The 27,210-nt window shown below is 34.3% G+C and overlaps 1 protein-coding gene across 1 annotated transcript; it reads left to right on the top strand.

The window, feature by feature from the left end:
- The first annotated feature begins 5,843 nt into the window (after positions 1–5,843).
- Positions 5,844–7,104, top strand: LOC149845762 (trihelix transcription factor GT-3b-like). The gene is made up of 2 exons (XM_089997725.1): positions 5,844–6,140; positions 6,380–7,104. The coding sequence occupies exons 1-2, from the start codon at positions 5,877–5,879 to the stop codon at positions 6,911–6,913; spliced, it is 798 nt and encodes a 265-aa protein (XP_089853851.1). The 5' UTR covers positions 5,844–5,876; the 3' UTR covers positions 6,914–7,104.
- The last annotated feature ends 20,106 nt before the right edge of the window (positions 7,105–27,210 follow it).

Genomic DNA, 27,210 nt, shown 5'->3' with positions numbered 1-27,210 from the left:
CTTCATAAATACGATTAGACGTCTTGATAATTATGTACTGGTGATGATATCTATTTTTTTTATGATGATGGTCATGTATTTTTATCTAAGTCAAACCATTGTGGTCAGGTAAAAAAGACTAGGTTTTTTCGTAAATGATTGCGGTTGTAAATCACATCAATTTGTAGTTTTAAAGTTACCATGACAATTATATGTCTTTGTTAGTCTTTGTGAATGAAACCGATTTGTATTTATGAAGTTACCGCGACAATGATATGTCTTTGTTAGTCTTTGTGAACGAAATTGATTTGTATTTATAAAGTTACCTCAATTTGTATCATTGAATTATTCTTGATTTTTCTTTACTAAGTCTATACATCGTGTGGCTTTGTTTATTGTTTTTCTTTTCGGTCATTTATTAATCAGTCATTTCGTCCATTGGTCATGATGTATTGTAAATAGATACTAATATGTAAGAAGCTACTGCGACAACGATATATCTTTGTTTGTCTTTGTGAACAATATCGATATATAATATCGTGATTTACTCATCGATTTGCAACTGTTACTAAAATATTATTTTTGTATAAAACATAAATCGGTATCATGTTGTAAATCACTTCAAATTTACCTCAAATTTTTTTGTTGAATTTCACGTCGATTTGTAGACGAGACAATGATTTGTCTGTGCACTTTTATCACAATTTGTACTCATGCACATTGTGATTTCTATCTAGTTGTACAAATCGTTATACACATGGCAAAATATATTACAAAAATCGATACAAAAATGCAGCATAATAACTTAAAAAACGATATTAACAAACAAAACAATATCTCATAAATCGGTATTATGTTACTACAACAGCGATTTGCGATATATTGCATAGACTGAGTGAATGGACAATATTGGATGGTGTAGAGGCCCTCCCATACAATATGGACGAGACAGTATATGTATAACGATTTGTATATGTGAAGGCTAGATGAGACAACAATTTTCACTAATTGTATAAGCACTGAGCAACAACAATTTACCTACGGTATCAAAATTATAGTTGTGTAGGCTAGATGAGACAATGATTTATACATGTGAATGATACATATTACAACAATTTATACATATAAAAGATATATTATTAAATAGAGTTCACACGCGATTCCTTTGTTTCATAACTTTTTGGATGAAGCCATTTTCATGAACGGTGATCCACAAAATTATTAACAATTCAATTTTTGTGGCTCACGATTCATGAAAATGGCTTCATCCAAAAACTCTCTCTTAATAAGACCATCCAGTGTATAAGCATATTCACCTCTTGTTTTGTTAAAGTTTTAACAAAACCGACAATGTGGAAATTAGGTCATGCAAAGAGGTTATGATCACTGATTAAAGTATGAACTACATATTTCTCATTCGAAAGTCTTCTTAACACCATTCTTCCTAGACATCCACATCTTGAATCTGGCTTGCTCCTTGTTGGATTTTCACTTGCCTTCTTCCAACCTTCCTTAGAACAAACATGTTTTTCTCACCACGACACCTTGTGCATTTTTTGACCAAGAATACCTTCTAACACTGAAGCCAAATTTTAAGGCATAATCATTGTAAAATTTATATGCAGCTTCTTTATTATTAAACTGCATTTCTTCTACGGGAACAAAGTCAGGTGTACTATCATGTACATTCCCAGTGCCTGCGCCTTTATCAAGTGTAGTGTCATGATCGTCTACCTTATTATCGAATTGCATTTCTTCTGCTGGAACATTCAAGTCAAGAGTGAATCCAATGTTTGCACCCTTCTTATCATGTGCATCATTAGTGCACATGTTCAATTCTTTAGGTGCATTATTAGTACAAATGGTCACTTCTCCATAACTTTCCAATGATTAAGATAGATCATCTTCATTACAATCAGATAATAAGCTCATCACTGTTATAAGCAAAATATTAATTTGCGTTAGACAACACATATGTTTACTGCAATTTATTCAAGATGAATATAACAACGGATACTGATAAGGTTAAGCAAGTCAAAAAATGATTGAATGAATCACAGTATAAAAGCAACAGTGGTTTGTTATTTGCTTATACTATGCATCAAATTGTTATTTACCATGTCAATAAAAGAAACGATTTGTCGTATATGTGTGTTAACGATAGCGATTCACGTGACAGCGATTTAATTATATCTATGACATTGTGAAGCAATTTCAATAGAAATCGCTAAATGAGCAACGATTTGAATACAAAAATCGCCACTACAAGTGCATAATAATGTATTTCTGCATGCACACATTTTAAAATTTTTTCTACAAATATCTTACAAATAGATACTAGAAAATACATATTATCTTACAAATTGATATACATATCACATAATATATTACAAATTGATATGACAATTCAGCATAATAGCTTACAAATCGACACTACAAAATACATAATATCTTACAAATCGATATACATATCGCAAAATATATTACAAATCGATACAAAAATTCAACATATAGCTTATAAATCGATATTAACAAACAAAATAATATCTCACAAATCGGTAGTATGTTACTACAATTGCGATTTGTGATACATTGCATATACTGAGTGAATGGACGATATGGAATGGGGTAAAGGCCCTTCCTCGCATCTGTAAACAAACATTCTTGTCAACAGGTCCCAGTGTCTTACAAATATCGTTAAGTTTCCAATCATCAAAAGGACAAGATCTGCCTGCAGTAACAAAACAACGCTTTAATGGCACTCACAATGACATATGTTCTTCTACAATAGCATGATGACATAGAAAGGTACTCACGACGCCTTAATGACACTTGTTGGAATGTTTGTGCATCATTGCTTTCTTTCATACGGCCTAACGACAACGAAAAAGAAGAGAAGATTGTAAAAAGAGATGGCCGACAAATACCTCTATGATGCCTACCAATGATCGAACTAGTCGATCACAAACCCAAGAATATTTTGTAACATAAGGCAGGAATGAGAAGGAGGCAATGTGTTGTAACACAAGCTAAAAACCAAGGCGAGAACCTAGACTCAAGACGACGACAAAGGCTGCTCCAGTGATAGTAGACGATGACAAAGGGTGTGTCGTCAAAGGGAGCTCCTGTTACAGCAGATGGTGCAAAACGGAACATTTGGACTTTGAAGAGTTAACATCATCCTCGAGTTTTTGGATGCAGGACATTTTTATCCTTTTCTCGAACCATCGTTTCCCTTTTTTTGAATGGAGGACATTTTTGTCCTTTTCTCGAAACATCGTTTCATGGCGAGAATAGCAGGAAAGAGTACTTAAGTCTTTGCAACCACACCGAACTCTGATGCTAAGTGATGCCGACACACATGGGAATACGAGCCTCATGTGCTTATATATGTGGCGCTCATCCAGACCCCCGAACACGCACTGTAGCAAACAGTGTGTCTTCGGGAGAGAACACACAACACCCTTCCCCAAGGCAAGCGCACTCGCCCTTGCTCATATCCGGATTATTGACAAATCACCAAAGCACGGTTCATGTTGCACCTATCGAGGAGAATCCCCAAGGGCATTTTTGGGATTTCTCTATTTCTTGTATGATTACATGCATTTTAAGGCATTTTTGGGATTTCTCCATTTGCATATATAGATTTAGGTTATTTGTAATGCTTGAGATTTTTGTATTTATGAAGTTATATATATATATTAAGAAATTATTATGGTGCACGCTTTACAGGAAAATGTATGTTTACGCAAACCTTGGATTTTTTTGAATTAAAGTATGCATGTGTTCATAAAGTTTCAAAATTATCCATATGTGAGTATTTCAAATATATTTCAAAAATAAATACATATATGTTCAAGTTTTACAAGCATATTCATACATGTGTATTTTGGATTTTTTGAACATGCACATACGAGTGTATTTCAAATTTTTTTAAATAAATGCATGTATGTGGCCTAGGATTTTGAATATGCATGTTTCATAATTGTTATGTAATTTTAAGCCTATGTAACAATAAAAAACATATTTTTATTGTATGAGTTATCATGATGTTTATACTTATGACATGACAAATAATAAAATGCATATTGAATGATGAATATATTTATTGCATAATATCCATGGTGAAAAGCATGTTATGTAATTATTATTTTATAAAGGCTTGAGCCCCAAATGGGTGGCTCCTAATCTTGTGCACGGTCAATTGGATCGATATATGTTAGTGCCCCTAATAGATAATCGAGAATCATATGATGGGTTAAATGAAATCATATGTTCGTGTGCTCTTTGGAGGCTATTGAATCTCTAATTGATTAATTATCATTTAAGCATGTATGTCAAGAGAATTAACTAAATGATGTATATGATAATTCTCTTATGGCTTACAATGATTGAGTAAGTAGTAGTTTTGGCTCTATGGGGTTTTGTTAAGCATGAAAGGTTGTTTTTCTAGCTATAGAAATAAGTAATAGTTGTCACTGATGCCGCAGGGTGGTAGGAGATTATTTCAGCTGAAAATAAATTCTAATATATCAGGTTGAGGGTGGTGGAATCTCTCTCTCAATACCATCGTACCTCACCTAAAATTTAAAAAGATGAGCAAGGCCAGGATAATAAACAACAAATTGACTGAATGCAGTCCTTGGGCTGAGTCTCTGATTCAGAGATTGTCAAAAAGAAACAAAAGTGTATTGTATATATAATGAAGCATGTGATTTATCATCAAAAAATACATATATATATATATATATATATATATATGTAAAAGAATTGTAAGTTATTCATACTTATTGTGAAGTATTCGCTTGCATTGATAAGTAATACATGAATTGAATGATCTTGTATGAGTAAGATTATTGCATAGTTATGTTACAATTATTTGTGTGCACTAATAATTACTCAAAAAGAATATCATTTTATGTATACATGTTTTTATGCATATATGTTTTGTTATTATATTCCTACTAAGGGCTTGAAGATATTGGACCCCTACAAAATTTTAGGTACCGGAACAGTTGCAGGAAGTTATGGCAGCGTTAGCCAATCATTTTTCTTTTTCAAAAACTTAATTTTGGAGTATTTGTTAGTATTGATTCTTTTTGTAAAGATGTTATGATTTATTTCGGAATAAAAATACTTTGATTTTTAGATTTGAATCATTTTAGAAATGTTATCTTCTTTAAGAATTCAGTCTTATTGTTGTCGTTTGAATTGTAACCCACTTAAGGTTTTCAACCAAGTTAAAACAGGTTTTTCGTTATAAAAAAAAGTTTGGCATGTTTTTCGGGCTTTAAATCTTTGGGCGTTACAATATGATCCTAAGCTATCAATATGTTCACTAAATTAGGGAAGCCAACAAGACTTGACACAGTATGTCCCGAAGGTTGACTTTGGACTATAAAAAAACGAAACCATGAAAACCAAGAGCAAAATAAGCGGAGCTAGTGTTTATTTTATTAGTTGCTTAACTTTTGACTGGATGACAAACGTTTGCCGCATTACTTGAAAAAACAAAGTTCACCTGTTGTGCGATTGTCATCAGAGCATGAGGAAATGACGATCCATGAGAACTGCGCCAAAAAGGGCCTCTGTTGCCGCCCAGCTTAGGTTTCCAAACCTTTAGCAGGAGGTTGCTTGTCAAAGTGGGAAGGCGCTGAAACAATATTAATAATAAAGTAATGAATCCGCGTAGACAGAGAGACGCACAGTTGACAAAACGCACTCCCGAGCCCCTTTTGACAATCTCTCTACGCGGCGTTCACATAAGCCGGTTTGTCGCAACCAGAAGATGAGGACATTAACAAAAATAAAAATAAAAATAAAAAGGCAAACACCCAAAAAAAACAAAAACTCAAATCTCTCTCTCTCTCTCTCTCTCTCTCTCTCTCTCTCTCTCAATGGATGGCCGCCACCAACATCACCGCCCATCGTTAATGGCCTTCAACCTCATCCCGGACCCGGCCGATGGATTCCCGCAATGGAGCCACCACGAAACTAAGGACTTCATCTCCATCCGTGCCCAGCTCGATCAGAATTCCCTCGAGACCAAGCGGAACAAGTTAGTTTGGGAAGTGGCGGCGTCCAAGATGAAGGAGAAAGGCTACACTCGGAGCGCCGAGCAATGCAAGTGCAAATGGAAGAACCTCGTCAATCGATACAAGGTGCACGATCTCTTCTCCCACCGATTCTTTTCGAGAGCAGATCCAGTACTCGTGCTGAGTACTTAACAAAGTACTCTTCTCAGACAAAAACACAGAAAAACCGCTGTGTGTGATGGGTGCATGCTGCACGGAGTGATTTTCTGTGTTTTGTGTGGGCCGAGTGCTAGATCTGCTCTCATTCTTTTTACCTTTTCTAGAAAAATCTTATTTTGGTTTTGTGTTGCGTTGGAGTCCGAAAGGGAAAGGAAGGATTAGATCCCGAAATTTCAAGTCAGTTTCCTTTTCAAGAAGAGATGAGGTCGATATTTGCAGCCAGAATGCAACGGTTGATGTGGTTGGATTCGGAAAGAGGGAGCAGTAGCACTGTCAAAAGGATGGCCAGGTCGCTGGATGAGTGCTCTGATGAGGACGACAACGATGACGATGACTGCGAGGAAGAGAGGATGGTGGTGCAACAGCAGCAGCAACAATGTAAGAAGAGGAAGGTGGGCAGTGTTGCGAAGATAAAAGAGATGTTAGAGGAGTTCGTTAGGCAGCAGAACGTATTGGATATGCAGTGGAAGGAAATGATGGAGGCCCGGGAGAAAGAGAGGAGGTGCAAAGAGCTAGAGTGGAGGCAAACGATGGAGAACTTGGAGAAGGAGAGGATTTTGATGGAGAGGAGCTGGAGGGAGAGACAAGAGCAGACGAGGATGAGGGAGGAGGCGAGGTCCGAAAAACGAGATGCCCTTCTCACCACGCTCTTGACTAAGTTGCTACGTGATGACATGTGACCCCAACACTCAACTGCTCTTTGTTCCTTTCACTTTGTAAAAGCACCAACAAGTTGCTTGAAGGAATTATTTAAGCTTCATTTATGCCATGCTTTTTTCTATTTTTTTTATCATATGCTTTTTCATTTTCATTCACCAAACACTTGCTGCTACTAGAAGTAATGATATGCCATTGAGTTGAGTTAGTATCATTAAATTCGTTATTAGTGTGTTCATGATGGGCCCAAGCATCCACCATCCATTGTGGCCAAGGATATCGTTTGAGATAGCTAGATTGTATGCAACACTACCCTCAACATTCACAATAAGGACTAACAGGAGAAACAGTTGTTAGGTCGGATAGCTAAACAAATATTTTTCTTGGAAAAAACATGGCTTAAAATACAACCTTGGGACCCTGCCAAATCAAACCATCTTTTGGTGTGCAAGTTATATGTGCACCCCAGGAACACGTGGTGCGTGTTTCGAGGTCCCGACTGAGCACCACGTGGCACTCAGGCGGGTGTACGCCGTGTACCCGCCTGCGGGATGTACGATGTGCCCGTACACCCGATTGAGCGCCACGCGGCGCTCAGTCAGGACCTCGAAACACACACCGCATGTTCGGGAGTGCACACGCAACACCCTCTCCCATCTTTTGACATGAGCAACTTAGTCCTACCAATGCGGGTAGTCCGTATGGCCAGTGGGGTGGTTGTGAGTGCTGAAATGAAGGCATTAGAACAAACCCCAGAGGCGGGTCATATAAGGCAGAGTGGTTGTGGGACCCGACTGATGCAGATCTAAAATTTAAAGATTGATCCGGAACCATTGCCCTAAGTACATGATGTTGACCCTACTCTAGGTGACTCAGATCCAAGTCCATAACACCCAATACTTGAAGAAGATCCATATAGTGTTGCTCCAAATCTAGGCACAAAGCTCCATCCAGCTATGGGACCCATCATCAGGTTGTCACATCATCATAGGCACCAAATAGACCAAGTAGGATTCATTCCAAGGGTGCCAACTCATCATGGCATTGAAGGTTCAAGTGGGACTCACAGGTGGGGCCGCCCCTCTTGGTCTAAGCAATGAAGTCTGTGGGGCCCAAATGGGAGACAACTTTCCCTATTTCTATAGAGTGGAAAAAAGTTTGGGCTAGTTTATGAAGGCCCTAAAAGTAGAAGAGGGAGGTTTGGCTAAGTATGGCCAAGTCAAGGAAGTGTTTACTTGGAATAGACTTAGGCCAAGTAGGTGTTACCTAATTCTAGTGAAGGCTTACCTCTATTTAGATTTTATTTAATATGAATCTTGTAACTTGTGAGGGTTCTAAATACCCCTCATTGGCTTTTATATATATAGGCCTTGCAATCCTTCATTTGAGAGCATGTTAAATGATATGAAAAACGTGAATATTGATCCCTCTCTCTAGCTCACGCCTCTCTAAGGGTGTCTCTCCCTCTCCCTAGTTTTCTTTCTTTCTCTTAGCTCGATTCTTTCTCTTCCTCTTATGGGTCCCTACCCGCTAGACTTCTCTCTCTCTCTAAAGGCTTATCCCTCCCAAGTGGGTGAGTTGATCCCTAGTGGATTTGTTCTTCCAAGTAAACCAAGTGTGATGTTGTGGAGAAGCGTATGGTCGGTTTCAAAACCAACCTCCAAAGCCTTGTTAGCTTGTTGCAATTAGTCCAGAAGGAAGTCCAGTCTGTGCGGTTGCAAATCTGACCCATTATCAAAGGGTGAGGGTATGCTCGAAGAACGTGTGAAGTTTTTGACATGCGAATCAGCCATGTTGGTGCAAAGTGTCGACCAAACCAGAGCAAGTGGTCTTGCCATCATCCCCGTGGTCAACCTAGTTCCCAAAGGATTATTGAAGGAGATGCAAGCGGACTCACAAGAGCAACAAAATGGTGTTCTACTTTGACAAGTAGAAAAAACTCTTGTCTGTCTCTCGAACTTGCATGATGAGTTATATGATGTAAAAAGGTGATCTATAAACTACAAGAATTCTCCTAGGATTAGTTTAGAATGCGCCTTAAAATGCCCCAATGACTAAAGCTAGTATAAAACCCAAGATTTTTCTTTGGCAATTAAAATGAATAAATGATGAAATTTATCTGCATCTATGATATGAGTGAAATTTCTTAGTTTTCTTGAAATTCTTGAATTTCTTGATTTTCTTAATTTCTTAATTTCAAATTATTGTGAAATTAAGTCTCAAGTTATGAAGAACATCATAAGAATAATTGTAAAATTTAAAATATGTGGGCTAAACAAGAAAGTAAATGATTTAAATATATTTAGATTATGGATATTGGATTTAGATTTAAATCCTAGCATTCGGTTTCAATATGGATTTGGACCTTAAATTAAGTAGTGGATTTAACTAATGATATTTGGATCCAACTCAATTAGGTTTGATAAAATCCATGACATTTGGATGTAATTAGGGATGGATTAGATTGGATATAACTTAAGATATTTGGATATAATCTCACTGGATTGAACCCATACGGTTGAATGCTCTAAACAATGTCATTATTATTTCAATAAAAATTTTGATCGATCAGTGGCTCGCCTATCAGATCAAAGTTGACCTTGATGTTCCTCATTTTGAGGGCATCAAAATTGATTATCTACACTTCCAAATTGATGTTGATTTGAGCATTTTATTATCGATCGAGGTTCATGCCTAATTATAGGTCAAAATTCAACATTTTTTAGCATCGACTAAATTTTCTTGTTGATTTGATTGCATACATTTAAATCCAAGACCACCACAATAATTTACATTTCAAGGCTATCAAATCAACTATTTAAACATCAAATTATGTTGAGTCTTTGGGTCTTTAGGCTTCTTAGAAGGTTACCGTGTCACTGCAACCCAAGCTAGGATAAAAAGTCTCCTACTTATCTTCTCTAGCTTAATTAATTTTGAAATATAATGATTTAAGACCCATAACTTGTTTACTTGTTTTATTAATAAAAAAATTAATAGATATTAACCTCTTATATTAAAGATTGAACTCTTGTCTAAGCTCAGCTATAAATAGAGGCCCTCATGAGGAGGATTAACAAGATTAGTTCTTTCTCCCTCTCCCATTCTCATTAAAATTCTCTGATGTCTCTTTCTCTTTTCCATCTTATTATTCCCTCTTCCGTCTTCTTGGAGCTTTTCCAGTAGCCATTGATGATCCTTCAAGGTTTTAAGGCGGGAGACGAAGGTCATTCTTCATTTGAGAACCCAATTTCCTTCGGTTTAGCGGATCTATCGATTTTTCAAGTAAGATTTATATAGTAGATACTTTGTACATACATCGAGCATGCATATATGTATAATATATTATTTTAGATGTGTATTTACATGATTAGATCAGTTATAAACATTTTTATTTATGAAGAAATTTCTATTTAGATTTGCAAAGCACGAATCATGGGTTTTTCATCAAAACATTTTTTAAAGGTATGTCTAAATAGGGTTTCTTCATTGATTCAGGTTAGATTCAGCCATAACGTGATTTTTTTTTGTGATATTTATAAGTTAACCCTTATTAGATCTAGTTAAATCTAAAATACTGAGATTTCAAAGGTTTTATGGTCTCAAGAAGAATTTTAGCAAAAACATTTTCTGAGAAACCTTAGTTTAAGATGATTGATATATTATTCTTGACCAATTTTGGAAATAATTTTGTATCTCTTAGAATATCAGTCCAAAAAATCTAAATAGAAATATTGGGTTAATCTACACATCTTAAGCTTAATTTTAGAATCTTGTTTTACCTAGTTTGGATTCGTATTGGGGAAGAAATGTCTATCCTCTAGTTTCAGGCTTTAGTTACAAGATTGTTTTAACCTATCCTTTTGAAATGTATGAAAACACAAGCAAAATCACTCTGAATATTTTATAAGAAATTTAGATGAAGTTCAACATATGATAAAAGACTGTAAAACGGGTTCTATCAAAAACATTTTCTATAAATTTCAAGAAAATCATCAATCTGATAAAAATTCTACCATTTACAGATTCAGGATTGAAACTCTGTCAGAATAGGGTTTAGTAAAAGATTTTTAATTATTTTTCTACTCATTATTTTTAAGATCTGTTTGTTGGGTTGTATTCTTGACAAGAAAGACCACCACAATAAAAATATGATGGTTTTATATGCGATCTGCAATGTTTGGTGGATTTTGTAAAAATGGGTTATTAGAGATTTGAATTTTCCTAAGAACTTATACTTGTGAATAGATAGTATAGTGTTTGGATCTTATTATTTTTTTATTTTTCTATCATATTCTGCATATTATCACTATTAAGACATCTTATTAAATCATGAACAAAGAACCAAACATAGAGAAAGAACTGAATTCGAAATTGTGCAAGTTGTAGTTGAAAGATATTGTCAAAGCTTGACTATGATACAAATTAATTGTTTTGATTGATTCCAAAGAAGAGTATTTCCATTTATATGATTGTTCTCAACATGTTTAGCTTGTTAAATAACTGAAATCATGCTTGACTTAATAGAAATTTAATGGTACGCATTTAAGAGAATCAAAACTCGATTTCTCATAAATTGATTTAGGGTTTTGGGCTTTCTTGAAATTAGATTCTTATAATTATATATGCTATTGGATTTGATTTTTTTTAAGTTATCTGCAGCATAAACAGAATTAAAATATGTGTATTTACCATGGATAAGTATAGCTACAACTGAACATAATTAAAAACATATGACCCTTTTGATTTGGGCTTACGGGGGCCTGGACTGGGAAAATCAACTTGTGTGTTTTTGGTTTTTGGTTAGTTGTAATAAACTCATTGATTTAATCTGTTATTATGGATATTTTAATCAAGTCTAATATGATTTGAAGTATTGAAAAATCAATACATTAATCAGAGTCTTGGTGATTTACTCGATAAGGGTTTATGGGAGCTCTTATCGAGAAAGTTGGGTTTCGTGACTCTAATTATGTTTTAATATTTTTCTTTAAAATTTTCATAAATTTAGTTTTGAATTATATCAAATCTGATATAAATATTTATGATAGTGATGGAGATGAGTTAGATCACGATCTATAAGTTATGGTTTTGGTGTAAGGATGTCCTATTTCAGAGAAATAGGCTCTTACACAAATTGTATTTGATATTCATGATCTAATCCATTCATGATAGTATAACTATATTTATTTTCATGATAATTTGAGCATGATCATGATCTTATTTGCAAAGAATGTGAAATCTAAATATGGACATATTTGATTGCATTGTGATTTGGCAAAACATGTTTTAGTTGTGTAGTTTCAGGCTACTCTAGCTACGGGACCTAAATAACTTGATAGTGATTTAGAATGGTGGTTCGTAGAATGATTTATATTTATGATAATAATACATGTTGATTTCTATTTATTGAAATTATGTGATACTGCATGAATAAATTATTGAATAAGATATTTACATGATTCATTGTTTATGAGAATGCATGTAATGCTTTGAGATACAATATTTATGAAATGCTTGTAGAGTGATAGAAATCTTATAGGGTTGCATGGGCATTTGGGTGCTCAATAAAATGTTGAATTAAGGTTTCAAAGAGGTCACAGTGAGATGACAATGCACTAGCTTAAATGGTAGATGCATTTACCCATGACCTAATTAATAAGATAACCCTGAACAAGATTTTGAGTATGCCTTTACTGAGGTATGCTGAACCGGAATGATCCTTAGTCTACCTTAGAGAGAGTAGGCGGTATGAAACTCTCTAGGCATTTTCTTTCTTGTTATGATGTGATGGGAAATGCCTCGACAACACCTCAGCCCAGAGAATTTAGGGGGGCCATGACTACCTCTTTTGTCCTAGGTGGAGACGTCCTTGGGTCTTCTGCAAAAGTGAGTGGTCATGATCACCATATGGTGCGAAGCCATTCCCTCAGAGAGATTCTCTCAGTGCACATCGCTACGTCTCACAGCCTGACCCTGTTCTTGAGGTGGACAACTCAGTAAGGTACTCAAGAAAAATAAAATACATAGCATAATAAACACCCGAGTAGTACAGTCTGTTTCGTAGAGGGCACAGATCCGATAGGCTTTTTGGTAATCAAGTAGAACTGAAATTACATGCTCACTTTACTTTTATGTACTTTACTTATGTTCCTATGATTATGTGGATTCATACATATGATTAAATGTCTTGATTTGAGTTATATTACAGTTATGCATGCCTAAAATTGTAATATCATGCTTGTGCATATTTTGAGAATTATGAATGCATAAACTTTACTCTTTAATCATTTATCAACATATTAAATGTTGAATTATGTATAATGTTATTGATACATGTTATATAAGCTTAGTGTGTTATATATTTGCCTTATCTGTGTAAATCTTACTGAGACTCTTCAAAGTCTCATGCTTTCAAAATAAAATATTTTTTAGGTAACATGTGATATTTGGTGTGAGTACATGATGTTGTGAGTGTGCTGTGAGAGATTGATGATTTCAAGATCTCATGGGCTATTTTTCAAACTTTAATTTGATATTTATTTGGCTATTTAATTATTTATTTTTAGACAGATGCTTAAATGGTTTGTTAATTAGTTGAATTGTTTAATATTTTAATTAATTTCTTTTATGGATGGATGATTGAAAGTGTTTTTAAATGTAATGTGTCCAAGAGGTTTAAGAAAAAATTTAGCATATTTAATTGATTTCAAATCAATAATTTTTGTTGTGTTTACTCATGTAAATAAAGATAATTAGATTTTTGTCATTTAGATGTCTTTTCTTAAACTTTGTTCTAAGGAGCTATTAAATGTCGGTGCATGCACAGGCTGACTCTTTAGAGTTGAATTCGGTTAATGCAATGCCAATGATAAAATACTTTAATTAATGATTCTTTTATGTAACGATTCAATCAAATTTCTTAATAGTGGTTCCGTATTGGATCTGGTACTAGAAGGCTAAGACACACTTGAGCTTGCACTCTAGTATTTGGTACAGTTAGAATGTATCTATTGGTAAGACCATTGCATTATTATATATTAGAAAAAGGGAAAATCAATAACATTTTATCTTTAAAAAAAAATTTACTCCTGTGTTTTGAATTGAAATTTGTCAGGTCGTTAATGTTAGAGGGGAACCAGTGGCACAAGAGATGTCATGAGAAACCTACTAAGGTCAATCTTGAAAAAAAAACATAGGAGTGTTTGGACCCCTGATATACAAAGACCCATGTATAGTGAATAAGGAATGGTCCAAAACCACCTCGGTAAAAGCACTAGTGCGAGGAACTAGGGAAGAAATATGGAAAGAACTCATTGATCAGGACTTCCAAACCCTAAAAAGTTGTTTTGAAAAAAATGAGGAAGAAGAAGAACAACTAAAACATTTTGCCTTCATAAAGAGTTCTAGTCGATCCTCTGATTGGCTGAAGGTCCGCAAACCAAGAGAGGTGAGTCTCATCATGTTTGAGAACATGTTTGCCTCTCTACACTCCCAAGGTTCCCAAAATCATCCAATCACCTTAGAGGAGTGTATGGACCAATGGACCCCCTGCAACTTTGGACACACCATAATGACCTACCATGGCTATGATGTGAACAAACAAGGCATAGGTATAGAATTCAAGAAGATCGAGGTCATGACTTAATTTAGCCTAAGATTGCACCTCCCAAGGCCTTGAGAAGGTTCATTGGACCCCTTGTGGGTGGTCAAGGAGGTGAAGTGAACAATGGAATCATTGTTTCCCCTTGGAAGCAAAGTTAGAAGGGGGCACTATCATTTGATCAGAAGGATTCAGACTCACCCTTGTGGCACTCATGCAAGCCATATGCATGACTGTTATCATCGCAAAATTTTACTTTTGCAAGTCAAACTGACCTTTGAAAGCGATTTTGAAAATAACTCACCTCAGTTTTAAAATGTGGAATAATTCCGAAGAATGGGGCTCATCTGTCGGTACGAGGTTCAACCGTTCCTGGCACCTTTACCAAGGGTAATTGAACCAAGGATCAATCTAGTGTTTTTCTTTGCTTAATTTGTCTAAACCGATGTTCTATTTCCTAAATGCACAAAAAATCAGGCATGTGCTATGAATTTCTGAAAATGCAGATTTGAAAACATGATATATGCTTCAGAGTAGCTGGAATACTTAGAGAATTTTTGGAAAATATAAAACTTTGAAAATCGTGAATCACGGTGAGAGAATATTTCTGAAGAAATGCAAGTGCTCTATGAAAATCGATTTCTGAGAAATTTCAAATAACTTTGGGAAAAACTTGATTTTCCTGAATCCAAACTTTGAAATTGAAGATGTTATGACTTAAAAAATCATGATTTAAAGTTGAGAAATACTTGAAATACCATTTGAAAGCTCAGAGTTTTGAGAAAATTAATTTCTGAGTAAGACTTAGAAAATTTTGAGAAAATCGATTTCTCTAAACTAGAATTGGAATTTGCAAATTGAATGAAATGATTGAATGTGGATTTGAAAGACATTGTTTTGAAGAATTGAAAAAATCTTTTTGTATTTTTGAGAAATGCAGTGCATTTTGAAGTTAGCCTAAGAGTGTAGGCTGAATGTGGCTAATACGAAGATCACAAATATGGGTCTCATTCGTATTCTGGCTATGGCCATAAATACGAAATCCACCGAGTTTGTCAACTCCCTAAGAGCTTGTGCGTGTACCATTCGTGTAGACCATGGTGGAATTAAAAAAAATATGCATGAATTGCAAACATAACAGTTATATATCAAAGTTCAGACTATATGCAATGCAAATCCTAATCTAAGCAGAAATTGAAATTTTTATTCCAAATTTAATTGCAATTTACATTACTAATTGAATTTAAATAAAGAAAAATAAAAGAAAGAAATACGGCCTTGAATGTCCCTGCAAAACTAGAAAAGCTTGTTAGTGAAGATATGTTGGCTTTTCTAGATTTATTCAGTAATATCTAGAAATTACTAGATTTATCTAGATATAAGCCTTTTTCCATATTTTTTCTAATATAAACATAATGAAATATGAAATAAAATTGAAGAATTAATGAAAATAAATAACTTTGAAATTCAGAATTTAAGGAAAAAGATAAAAATACCCTTGAAAACAAGACTATGGCCTTGAAATCAGGGTTTTCAAAAAATATTTTGTTAAAAACTTTGGATTTGGGGTTTAAATAATATCAAATAAATATAAAATCGAGTATGAAGCACTCTCATATGATTAGAAACATGTACAAACCCTAAAAACATGAACTTTTATAAAAAAAATAAAAAATATCACAAAAATTATGATTTTATCAGTGTTTTGAGATCTTACGCGCATCTTGTTTTGCAATTTAACTCATCCAAGCATCAAATGAGATTCAAAATTAATAAAAAATGATATATGCACACCTTATAACTCTAAAATTAAATTAAAAATAGAAATATCAAATTTTGACATAATTTTAATATGAAAATTGCATAAAACCCTAAAATTATGCTATTTTTACACGCAGACACGTACCTATTTCCGTGTCAGACCTGAATCAGGGGTCAATTCACCATGAAAATTCATAAAATTTTACAAAGACATAACAGACAGAAAAACAAAGATTCTCCTTTTTACAAATCGGAAAAATCATCTTTAGTCCGAGAGATATCATTCCGGCAATATTTGATCAATTATAATGAATATAAAATTTATCAAAACAGATGCTTCCAGTTGAAAATACAACTAAAAATAAAAGAACATATCGAAAAATTCTAAGATTTCAGCAGTGAATAGCAGACATGCAGATAAAGAACTTTTTTTTTATGAATTATTGATTAGATCTCCGGTTAGGAAGATATGATCAACACAAGTTGAATTAGGGTTTTAATAAAACATAACGAGTTCTAAAAAGTTGAATCTTACTCTCTTACAAAGTAAAAATAGCAAATAGTGATAGAAAATTATAAGAAAATTACAGTAAATAATAGACTCTAATACAAAGCTACTGCAATTTACGGATTACAAATCGGATCTCGGATGACAAAAATATATGAAATAAACATTAATATGATAAGAAAATAAAAAATACAGAGAATCCATGGTTGAAATTGATTTTATTTTTGAAAATATGGATTTATCCCATTTAACGGGTAAATCTCATATTTCATTGGTTAAGAACATAAAAAATATACCTCTAGACGATTCTAACGGATTAGAATCATGGAAATCCTCCTCGACCTGAGTTAGATCATCTTCTTGTGTCGATTTTAGGGTTCTTGATGATGAACCATGCTTAAACTCATGAAATAAGAGACGCCCATGGTGAAATCCATGGTAAAACATGAAAAAAAAACTAATAAAATAATGAAATAATATTGAGTAACTCATCTTGGGGCTGCAGCTACAATGAAGGAATGAGGAGGTGCTGGAGAGGAGAGAGAAGCCACGAAATTGAGAGAGAAAAAGAGTCTTGGGATTGACCCCTCTTTGGCTTCTATTTATAGAAATAAATTAGGTTTTCTAAAAGAGTAATAAAAAAATCCAATTCCTTTTTAATTGGGCTCTTTAGGGGAGGGGGGGGGGCAATTTTTTTAGAGGGGATTTAACCTAATCAAACCCTAATTACTAACCTATCTAAGCCCTATCAAAACCCTAAAATACCCCAAATGTGGCGTCATCCCTTGTGGGCCTCATTTGGGTTTTTGAAAACCCTAATTTTTAAAGTTTTAAAATCAAAGTTAAAAACAAAAAGTAAAAATGGAAGTTTTAAAAATAAACTTTGACTCACCTAGACATCTAACCTAAGTAGGACACTAACTAACCCTAGTCTAACCCTGACTTTTTGCAAATGTGGTGCTACCTCGAGTGAGCCCCACTTGAATTTTCAGAAAGAATTTTAAAACTTGAAAATGAGAGGTTTTTCAAAAGACATTCAAAAGTAGACTTGGAATTAAAGGTTTTGAAATGACACAGAATACTAACTGGGACAGAACTCCTCTAGATATGGCGCCAACTGAGTGGGCCCCATATCAGGATTTTGAAATATTCGAAATAAAGACTGAAAATGGCTTTTTTTTAAAAAGGGGTTAAAATTAACAGATAAAATTCACAGGTTTGAAAATAGAGTTCTAAGCGAACTAAACTCTGGACCAGAGTCCTGAACCAATTAGAACTCTGAGATTTTAGAATTTTGAAAGCCAAATAAAGAAGTTTTTGAAAGATTTCATCAGAACTGGTAAAATAAGTAAAAAAATGTAATCAGGGTTAGAGTCCTAACTCAACTGAAACTCTGAAATAGGGTCCTGAATCAACCAGGACTCTACAAAATGACCTAATTTCTGAAAAACAAATGAAAAAGAATGAAAATAAAAATAAAAACAAACTCCAAAATAGACTTCTAACTGGATTAGGACTCTGGGACAGAGTCCTAATCATATTGAAACTCTAGATTTTTTTGGTATTTTTTGAAAAACAGGTGAAAGAACTTGTGAAAATAGCAACAAGTATTGAAATCAAAACAGAGTTTCGATCCAACTGGGACTCTGGGGACAAAGTCCTAATTAGACTAGGACTCTCAGAATTTTAGATTTTTTGAGAAAACAGATGAGGGGATCTTAAAAAATAGGTGAAAACAAGGTAGAATTGAAGTCTGGTTCAGAGTCCTGATCTGATTAGGACTTTAAGGAAGAGTCCTAATTCGACTAGAACTCCGAGAATTTTTTATTTTCTAAGAAGCAAATGATGAGATTTAACCAGAACTTTTGAAAACCAGTGAAAATGAAGTGAGAAAGTGAACTCAGGATAGAGTCCTGATTCGATCAGGACTCTGGGACAGAATTTTGATTCGATCAGGACTCTGGGGTAAAATTCTAGAATTTTGAAATTCTATAAAGGTGTAGCAATTTTGAAATTTGAAAAGATAAATAAGGGGATTTTGAAAAGATTCTCTCAAAATTGAAACTAGGGTCAGAGTCCTGATCCAACTAGAACTCTTTGAATAGAGTCCTGGTTCAACTAAAACTCTAAGTTTTTGACTCATTTCGAAAGATTTTGAAAGATTTGATTGAAAATAACTAAAATAGTTGTGAAAGATAAAGTCCTAATCTGATTGAAACTTTAAAGAAGAGTCCTAATATGACTGAGATTCTTGAAAAAGAGTCCTAATCCAACTAGGACTCTGAGATTTTGGCCAAAATGAAAGATTTTAAAAGGTTTTCTCAAAAACAGGTAAAAAGGGTAGTAAAAGGTAGAGTTCTGATCTGACTAGAACTCTGGAAAAAGAGTCATGATCTAACTAGAACTCTAGAATTTTTGAGAAATTCGACAAATGAATGAATCCAGAAGCGACATCATCTAACTGGGTCTCATCTGAGGATTGAAATCAGTTGAAAATTGATTCTAAAACAAATCCAGATTGTTTTTCTGAAGAAAATGCTTTTGAAATAAGAAATGCAAAGCCCTGGGGGTTGGCCAAATAGCAAATGTTGATTTAAAACCTAGGTTTTGAAATGGATTTTGAAATAAATGTTTTAAACTCATATCTAGATAGATGCTTAGAAAAATCAGAGTACTGGATCTCGAAAATGAGATGAAATGCAAATGAAACGATGGGAAATGATGAGGAATGACATGGAATGTCATGTGAGATAAAAACCCTGAAAAAAGGATTTTGGGTATTGGACCCCAATTGACAGTTGTACCAGTTCAGAAAGTGGTAAAATTGATAAAAATGGGCAAAATGGTTTAAGAAATGATTTTTGTCTTTGTCGGGCCAGAGTGATACTGAAGATTGAGTTTTGAGCTGGATTGAACTGAAATAAACAGGATTGAGCTGGATTCTAAGGTTTCATAACTCACAAGTTCTGACAAGACACTGACTCAACTGAACTCCTGGACTGAATTGTCGAGAAATGCTGTCATTTTTAGAGAAATGGCAAAAAATGATCATTGAAGTGAAGTGAATTACGAACACGAGCTGGGTTTGAGCTAAAACAAAAGGTCAGTAATACTGAGATGAACTAAAACGGAAGCTCAAACACTAGCTCAACTGACTGGATTCAGCTCAATTTCAGCTGAATAAGCTAAAATAGGCTAAAATGGGCTCCTAGACATTTGAAAATTGATTTGAACTGAAACTGGAGCACTTGAACTTCTAGTGAGCTCAAGCTAGACTTAGGAGAATATGACTGACTGAGAATGACTGACTCAGAGACAATTGATTTGGATTTGAGTGAGAAATGAACTCATTTCTGAAAAAATGATCTCATTTTGGCAGGAATGGTAAAAAATGAACATGATCAGCTCACTGTGAGCTCAGATAAGATAGAAATGACTGACATTCTAACTGTTCTGAGTTTACAAATGAGCTTGGTTGACTCTGACTGGCATGGGTCTAGGATGACCTAGGGGTAAAATGGTAATTTCCTAAGACAGACTCAAGGTTGGACTCTTGTACTGACCTACCAGGGTTGACACTGTACGAGGGGGAGTGTCTAAGAATAGGTGAGGAAAGTTTGGGGTGTTTACAATAACTCCCTTGCTCAACATGCCCAAAATCTCCAAGGTGTTCATTACAGAAACTGATTGGTATGACATTGGAAGAAAATACTATTTAATTATAGAAGGCCACTCCATGGCTTTCATAAACCTCGCCAACTATGCCAAAGTCTCGTCGTTGAACATGAATGAATTAAATGTCTATAAGTCGGCAGATAGGGAAATAAAACCAAATTCTCGTAAGAAGCACTATGTGAGCTTTCAAACTCTCATGAAATGATGTGCCTCAACCTCACTCCAGTTACATTTGGTCGCCAAATTATCATCATACTATTTCAAGTTCTGATGTGAGAACTCCATAATCTGTGTGACCCATGCCTTACCCCGACGAACTGTGAATATAATTTTTGTAAATTTTAAATTTGGGAACAAGGCATGTGAGGGGAAATATGAGGAAAAATTACAAGAGTGGAAGAGGACTAAGGAGGAAGGTCCAAAAGCCTACTGCCATGTGTTGGGTAAAGAGGTCGTCTACATGGAAAGTGTTACGGTCCAAAATCGGCCCCAATTTATTTTAAAGTTTTTTTATTTTATTTTAGGACTTGATGTTTTGATTTTTTGTTCCAATAGAGAGGGTATAGCCACATATTGGGTTTCGACATTAGTTTTTGGTCTATTGATTTATAGAGTAGTGAGTCAGGCATATACGGGTCAAGATCTAGGAGTCATCCTTAGAACTTCTTATATAGCTCATACTGTAAAAATACTCCAGGATCCATGCTCCAAATCCAAGATGTCACCTCACGCCCTATAGGGGAAAAATTCAGCTTGCGTAGGGTCCAATATACTGATATGAAAGCTTATGTGGTTGAAGGTAGTGTGAAAAAGTCAAAAGACACATGTCTTCTTTCTATTCAACCAAGAGGGGATGATATGGGTTCCACAATAAGGATACATGACACACAAGGAGATAAACTTTCTTAATTTATGAGGATACTTGGCACATGAAGAGAGAATGAGAAGATAAAAGAAAAAGGCTAAAATAGTGGAGTTACAAAGTCAACAAGTGGGGATTACCTTATGAAAGAGAAAGGAATAAAGGAAAATGAAAGAGGGGGGTGCCCCCTAACTAGAGTTTGACAGACTCTAATGGATCAAACTTGTTTAGATTTGCTAGTTCCTGTATTTGTTGCTTAAATTAAAATGCATGATTAGTCACTTAGATTTAATTTGCTATGAAAAAATTAGATAAAGTTCATGTTTTGTATTGTTGTTTTACAAGTTTAATATAATCTATCATACTGAGACAAGTTGTGTCTGACCCCTTTGATTTTAATGTTTTTCAGGTGATGAATAGTTGTTCACATGCAAAGGCGAAAGGTTGTGACAAGGACCGAGCCTACCTTTTTTTTGCCTTCACAAGAATTTTAGACTTTGATTTTATTTTAAATTCAATTCAAGGACAATTCTAATAAATTTTGGATATTATGAACATTTAATTTTATTTTATGCATGGTTAATTAGTTGTTAAATTCTGAATTCCACAATTATATGTTTACAAGTGTTCATATGAAGTAGCACACCAAATTTTTAACCCGATTTGTTTTTTCGTTGTATTTGTTAAAGTATTTAAAAAAAATCCACCATTTTTTGGCTTATAAAAATTGAGGTATTACAGTAATTCTCGGACCAAAACTATTTTTTATATCAACCTACACAGGTGTAGAATTTGGTTTCCAGAATAAGCAGTGATTCAACACCATTCCCTAAAGCTTATCAATTTTTTTATTTTTCTAAAAATGACCTTATATGTTAGCTTTCAAAAGAATCTACTCTTACTGCAAAACTCCATGACCATAATTTTAAAACTATGTTGGATTGGGCCCTTATCAAGGGACTACATATGTCTTGCTTTTCTGTAGTCAACAAAATTTTACCAACTTTGATGAAATTTGACAATCATAGGCAAGATTTATGATTTTTTAAATATTTTTCATGGACTCTATCATATGTTTAGCACAACATATAAAATTCAACCAAAAAATCCATACAACTGAATTACTGGATTTTTTGTGGCAATGTCTACTGGATCTTGCTCTACACACAAGCCATAATGTATGATGCATTTTGCAATAGCCATATACCTCAGATCTGTGGCACCACTGAGCCCAACTTTATTTTTTTAGGGTCCTCCTAAGTGTTTAGAAACCCCACAAGAAAGGATCTTGTTAGACTCTTTATAGTTTAGGCATTACAATTTGTTTATCTACCTTAGTCGGTTAGAAAAATTGCAAACAAGTAGACAAATTTCCAGATTTCATACTCTACATGAAGACATGCACAAACACATCTATCATAGATTTCTAAGCATGATACACACATAATCAATCATGATGCTATAACTTGGAAAAGAAATCAGTGCATGCATTTAGATCATAGTTCAATACACATTTTTGCTAAGATCTTAGAACTACATTTTTGAAAAAAAATATTTTTTATTCACAAACATGGGATTTAATAAAACCAATTTTTTAGATCTATTAAACCCTCAAACACAATATTTTTAGCATCATTCATACATCCAAACAAGCAAACAAAACAGTATAAACACACATCAAAACCATTTTACATTAAACCAATTGAGACCATAATTTTTTAAAACTGTTTTTTGTTAAAACCTAAAACGAATATGGTTTTTGAAGAAATTGTATTTTTAAAAGCACCTTGCATAAGGTATGTCAAATCAAGACATTTAAAACCTCCCTCAAGCTGGTTCTATGACTAATCCAATCAAGGATAGCTATAATACCCACAAATGTATACTCTATGCACCCGAAACCTCTTTTCAAGCCTATACGATAGAGGTAACTATCTCATAAACGTTCTTGATTATACATAGGCTTTATCCTTCTGTTGTAGCACCTCCAAGAATCTTAAATGGTTGCTAGAAGGACTAGGCCAGATGTGGAAGAAGAGAGAGAGAAGAGAATTTTGGGAAGATTTGAGGGAAAGAGAGAGATTCGCCCCTTTAATTGAAACTTGGGTCCAGCTAAGGCAAGACCATGGGCTTGCCTTAGCAGCCCATTTACTATAGGAAAGAGGTTAGGTCTTCTCCCCCATCCCCTCTCTTTCTGGACCTTTTCTCTTTCTAAAAAACTTCAAAACTTGTTATAAAAATTTCATAGTTTCCTTTTTTTCTCTTTCTTCTTTTCTTTTTCTTTTGTTTCTTATATTTTCTTTCTTTCTTTCTTTAATTTTCAGGTAGGTAGGACATCCCATATGGGTCCCCTTCTTGCCTTGATTACTAATTCAAATCCAATTTGGACTCAAGGCTTCCTTATAGAAGACTTGATTCCAAATTGGTATGTTTTGACTTTTCTTACCTTACTTTTTAATTTGTAATTTCAAGTAGATTTAATTTTATGAAACCAAATTCCAGCCAAGAGGTGTGGGCCCACCTAGGGGGATGTCCCACCCTCTTGTGTTGCCTAACCATAGTAAATAAATTAATATGCTTTATTAATTTTAATTAATTCATTAGTTTCTAATTTGAATCTTTGATCCATTTTAGGTTTTGGATTTTATACCTAATTTTTCAAGCACACATACAAAATACAAATTTACTCAAAATTAAATTTGAACCCAGATTCATGCTAAATTCCATTTAAATTTCAATTTACACAAAATTAACTATAAGTTAAATTCAAATTCCAATTCCATTTTAACTTTAGTTAAAATTCTAATTCAATTATGATTTAATTTTGAATTAATATAAACAATTAATTCTAGCTCACAAGCATATTTAAATAAATTAAATCCCTAATTAAGACATAAAATTTATTTTTATTTATTTAAATAATTGCCAAAAAAATTACGGGTATTATAGCTTGCAAGCTAACTCCCTAGAACTTAGTTTAGTAGAACAATGCCTTTCGGATTTGTCTTTGATGGTCTTATCTTGAATTCTATTATAAGGGGCTATTAAATGTTGGTACTTGCGTAGGCTAACTCTTTAGAGCTTGATTAGAATAAGGCAATGTCTTAGACAAAACCTTGCGTTAAATGGTGCATTAAAAAAAAATCTAAATTTTGAGTTATAATTTTGAGGTGTTACACAAAACTTGTGAATTTTCTCTAAATTTGTGAATTTTCAACTAAATAATCAAATTTTTTATGCAAATTCTCATCCATAAATGCGAGTTTTTTTAAAAATAAGCGAATTTCCTTCTTATGTGTGGAATTTTGAAAAAGGATAAAAAATTCACACATGTACAAAATATGCGAATTTCCTCTAAATTTATGAATTTCTAACTAAATATGTAATTTTTCTATACAAATTTGAATGTATATATGCGATTTTTCTTCAAAATATATGAATTTCCTATTACATGCAAAATTTTATCAAATATGTGATATTTTTGCTTTAAATTTCACTGTTATAAAATAAATCTTCTTGTTTAACAATTTAACAATACATACAAATAGGACTTTTGAAATTTACAACTAAAATTCTTCTATAAACATCACTTTGAAAAAAGATACACCATTCATCATACACTTTATACAATTTTAACCATCTTTTTGCCCCCCCCCCCTCAACCCCCAACCCTCTCTTCCTCCCTCTCAACCTAAGTATTGCATGTACATTATGACAAATATTTCACAATCATACCTATAACAATTATATACCAAGTCAAGAATAACGAATTGAGTTAAGAAACATGTGCAAAGTAATTACGAGTTTGTTTGCTTAAGTATATCATGTACAATAGTGGTCATCCAATCAGTGTAAACATTGTAGCCAAACCACTATACAAAGAAATAAACCTGCAATACAATATTTAACCTAATGAGTACATTAGAAAAATAAACACATTATTGAATAAGTAATGTTATTGTACTATATCTTTAACGTTATTGTGCATACTTTTATGAGTCTTTTTTCTTGTTCCAGCAAACCTGATCACATATCCTATATTTGTATGGTACCACATCCTTATATTTTGTTTATGCCACCCTAGTTTACATCATACTTTTGGTGGATACACAGAAATAAGGGTCAAAGGAGTGACATATGAGACATTATTAAACAACTTGTCACAGTAATCCTTTAGTGCCTTGCCCTCGTTCAAAATACATGACATCATATACCATCAAAACATAGTTCACACATGAGAATACAATAAAATTAAAATAAAAAAAATTTAAGATGAAAAATAATTTATCTATTGACTTTGATGGAATCCTAACCTTGTAAATCCTTAAAGTCATGTTTAATACACTGGATGAACGTCGTGCTACACAATGTACATGTGTCAATACTCACTAGTCACCCCCCCTGGATGCCATTTGTGCACCCCATGCTGATGCATTATGACATATTGTGCAGGACATTGTTTGTCCCATCTCGAACTGTGCACGATACACATATCAAGCGCGTGATGCATGCTGCAGGGGCCATTTTGTCCCTGTAGCAGTGTGCGTGCTCCAAATCGAACGCTACCTAAATGTAGTACAAGGATTGAAATATACCATATAAAATTCAAAGTTGGTACATGTTAATCCATAAAATTACAATGAAGTAGTGTTTTTCAATTTTCAAGTCACAATACAAGGACCCATATTTTCCGATATGATGAATGTTGACATGAGGTCTCTATTTGATAGTTTTCAAAAAAAGTTTTATTCATATTTAGAATTTTAAAAATGTATAACTTATATTTAAAATTAAGGGCAAAAGGTTTTTAAAAGTGTAAACCCATTTCGAGTTGTGAGTCAAAGTATTGAATTTGTCATGCAATTAAGTGTGGTGTGTGGAGATTTCATAAGCAAAGTTAGCATTTTCATGATGTAATATGAGTTCCATGGGCATAAAAAAGTTATAATATGAAGTTATTATGTGGGTTACCTATGCACTTAATGTGCAACTCTCAAGTCACGTAGCGGGACATGTGTAAGTGTATAACTACTGAGATGACATTTGAAAAGTCACGAGGGTGGTTATATAAATTACCAGTTATGAGCAAGTAGGGATAGAGTCGTGCATATCATTAGTAGTCATTAGTAAGTAATTAAGTTAAAATTTTATAGTTAAAGATGTAGCCCATGAAAGAGGAAAGTTGTCGTTTTGTGCATGAGAAGTAGGGGTGGCAATCGGGTCGGGTTGGCGGGTCAGCATACCTCAACCCGAACCCAACCCATTTATTAAATGGGTCGGCTGTGGCAAACATGAACCCGACCCATTTATTAAACGGGTAACCCGACATGACCCGCCAACCCGTTTAATAAAGGGGTTGGGTCGGGTAAACGGGTTGGCGAGTTAGCGGGTCAAGTTGACGGGTCGGGTTGGCAGGTTGGCGGGTTGACCTGCCTGCCTAACCCGTTTATTAAACGGGTCAGCCGAGTTAGTGGGTTGGCATACCCCTAACACGAACCCGACCCATTTAATAAACGGGTTAGGCGGGTCGATCCGTTTATTAAACAGGTTCATTCTTGCCAAACCCGAACCCGCTTAAGAGGCGGGTTGGCGGGTGGTGTCAGGTTTTGCCACCCCTAATGAGAAGTATGTATAAAGGCCCCCCCCCCCCCCCCCCCAACTCTATGGTCCTCTTTGTAAACTCTATGATCCTTTCTGTAAACTGAACGTCAATGGCATGGCAGCTAAGTATGCCAATATGGAATCCACAGCTACAACTCTCATGGTTTTGGAAAAATCCATGTGCATGTTTGGGGCCATTGGTATAACTCTCAAGGGATTTACCACTTTCAACCTATGTCACAGTGACACGCCGAAACCATTAGTGACACGCTCAAACAAGAAGTCCGACATGTTTTGGCGCACAATTTGT

The sequence above is a fragment of the Nuphar pumila genome, chromosome 2, assembly GCF_984573655.1.
Source record: "Nuphar pumila chromosome 2, dmNupPumi1.hap1.1, whole genome shotgun sequence".
Taxonomy (NCBI): Eukaryota; Viridiplantae; Streptophyta; class Magnoliopsida; order Nymphaeales; family Nymphaeaceae; genus Nuphar; species Nuphar pumila.
This window is presented reverse-complemented; position numbering and strand designations above follow the sequence as displayed.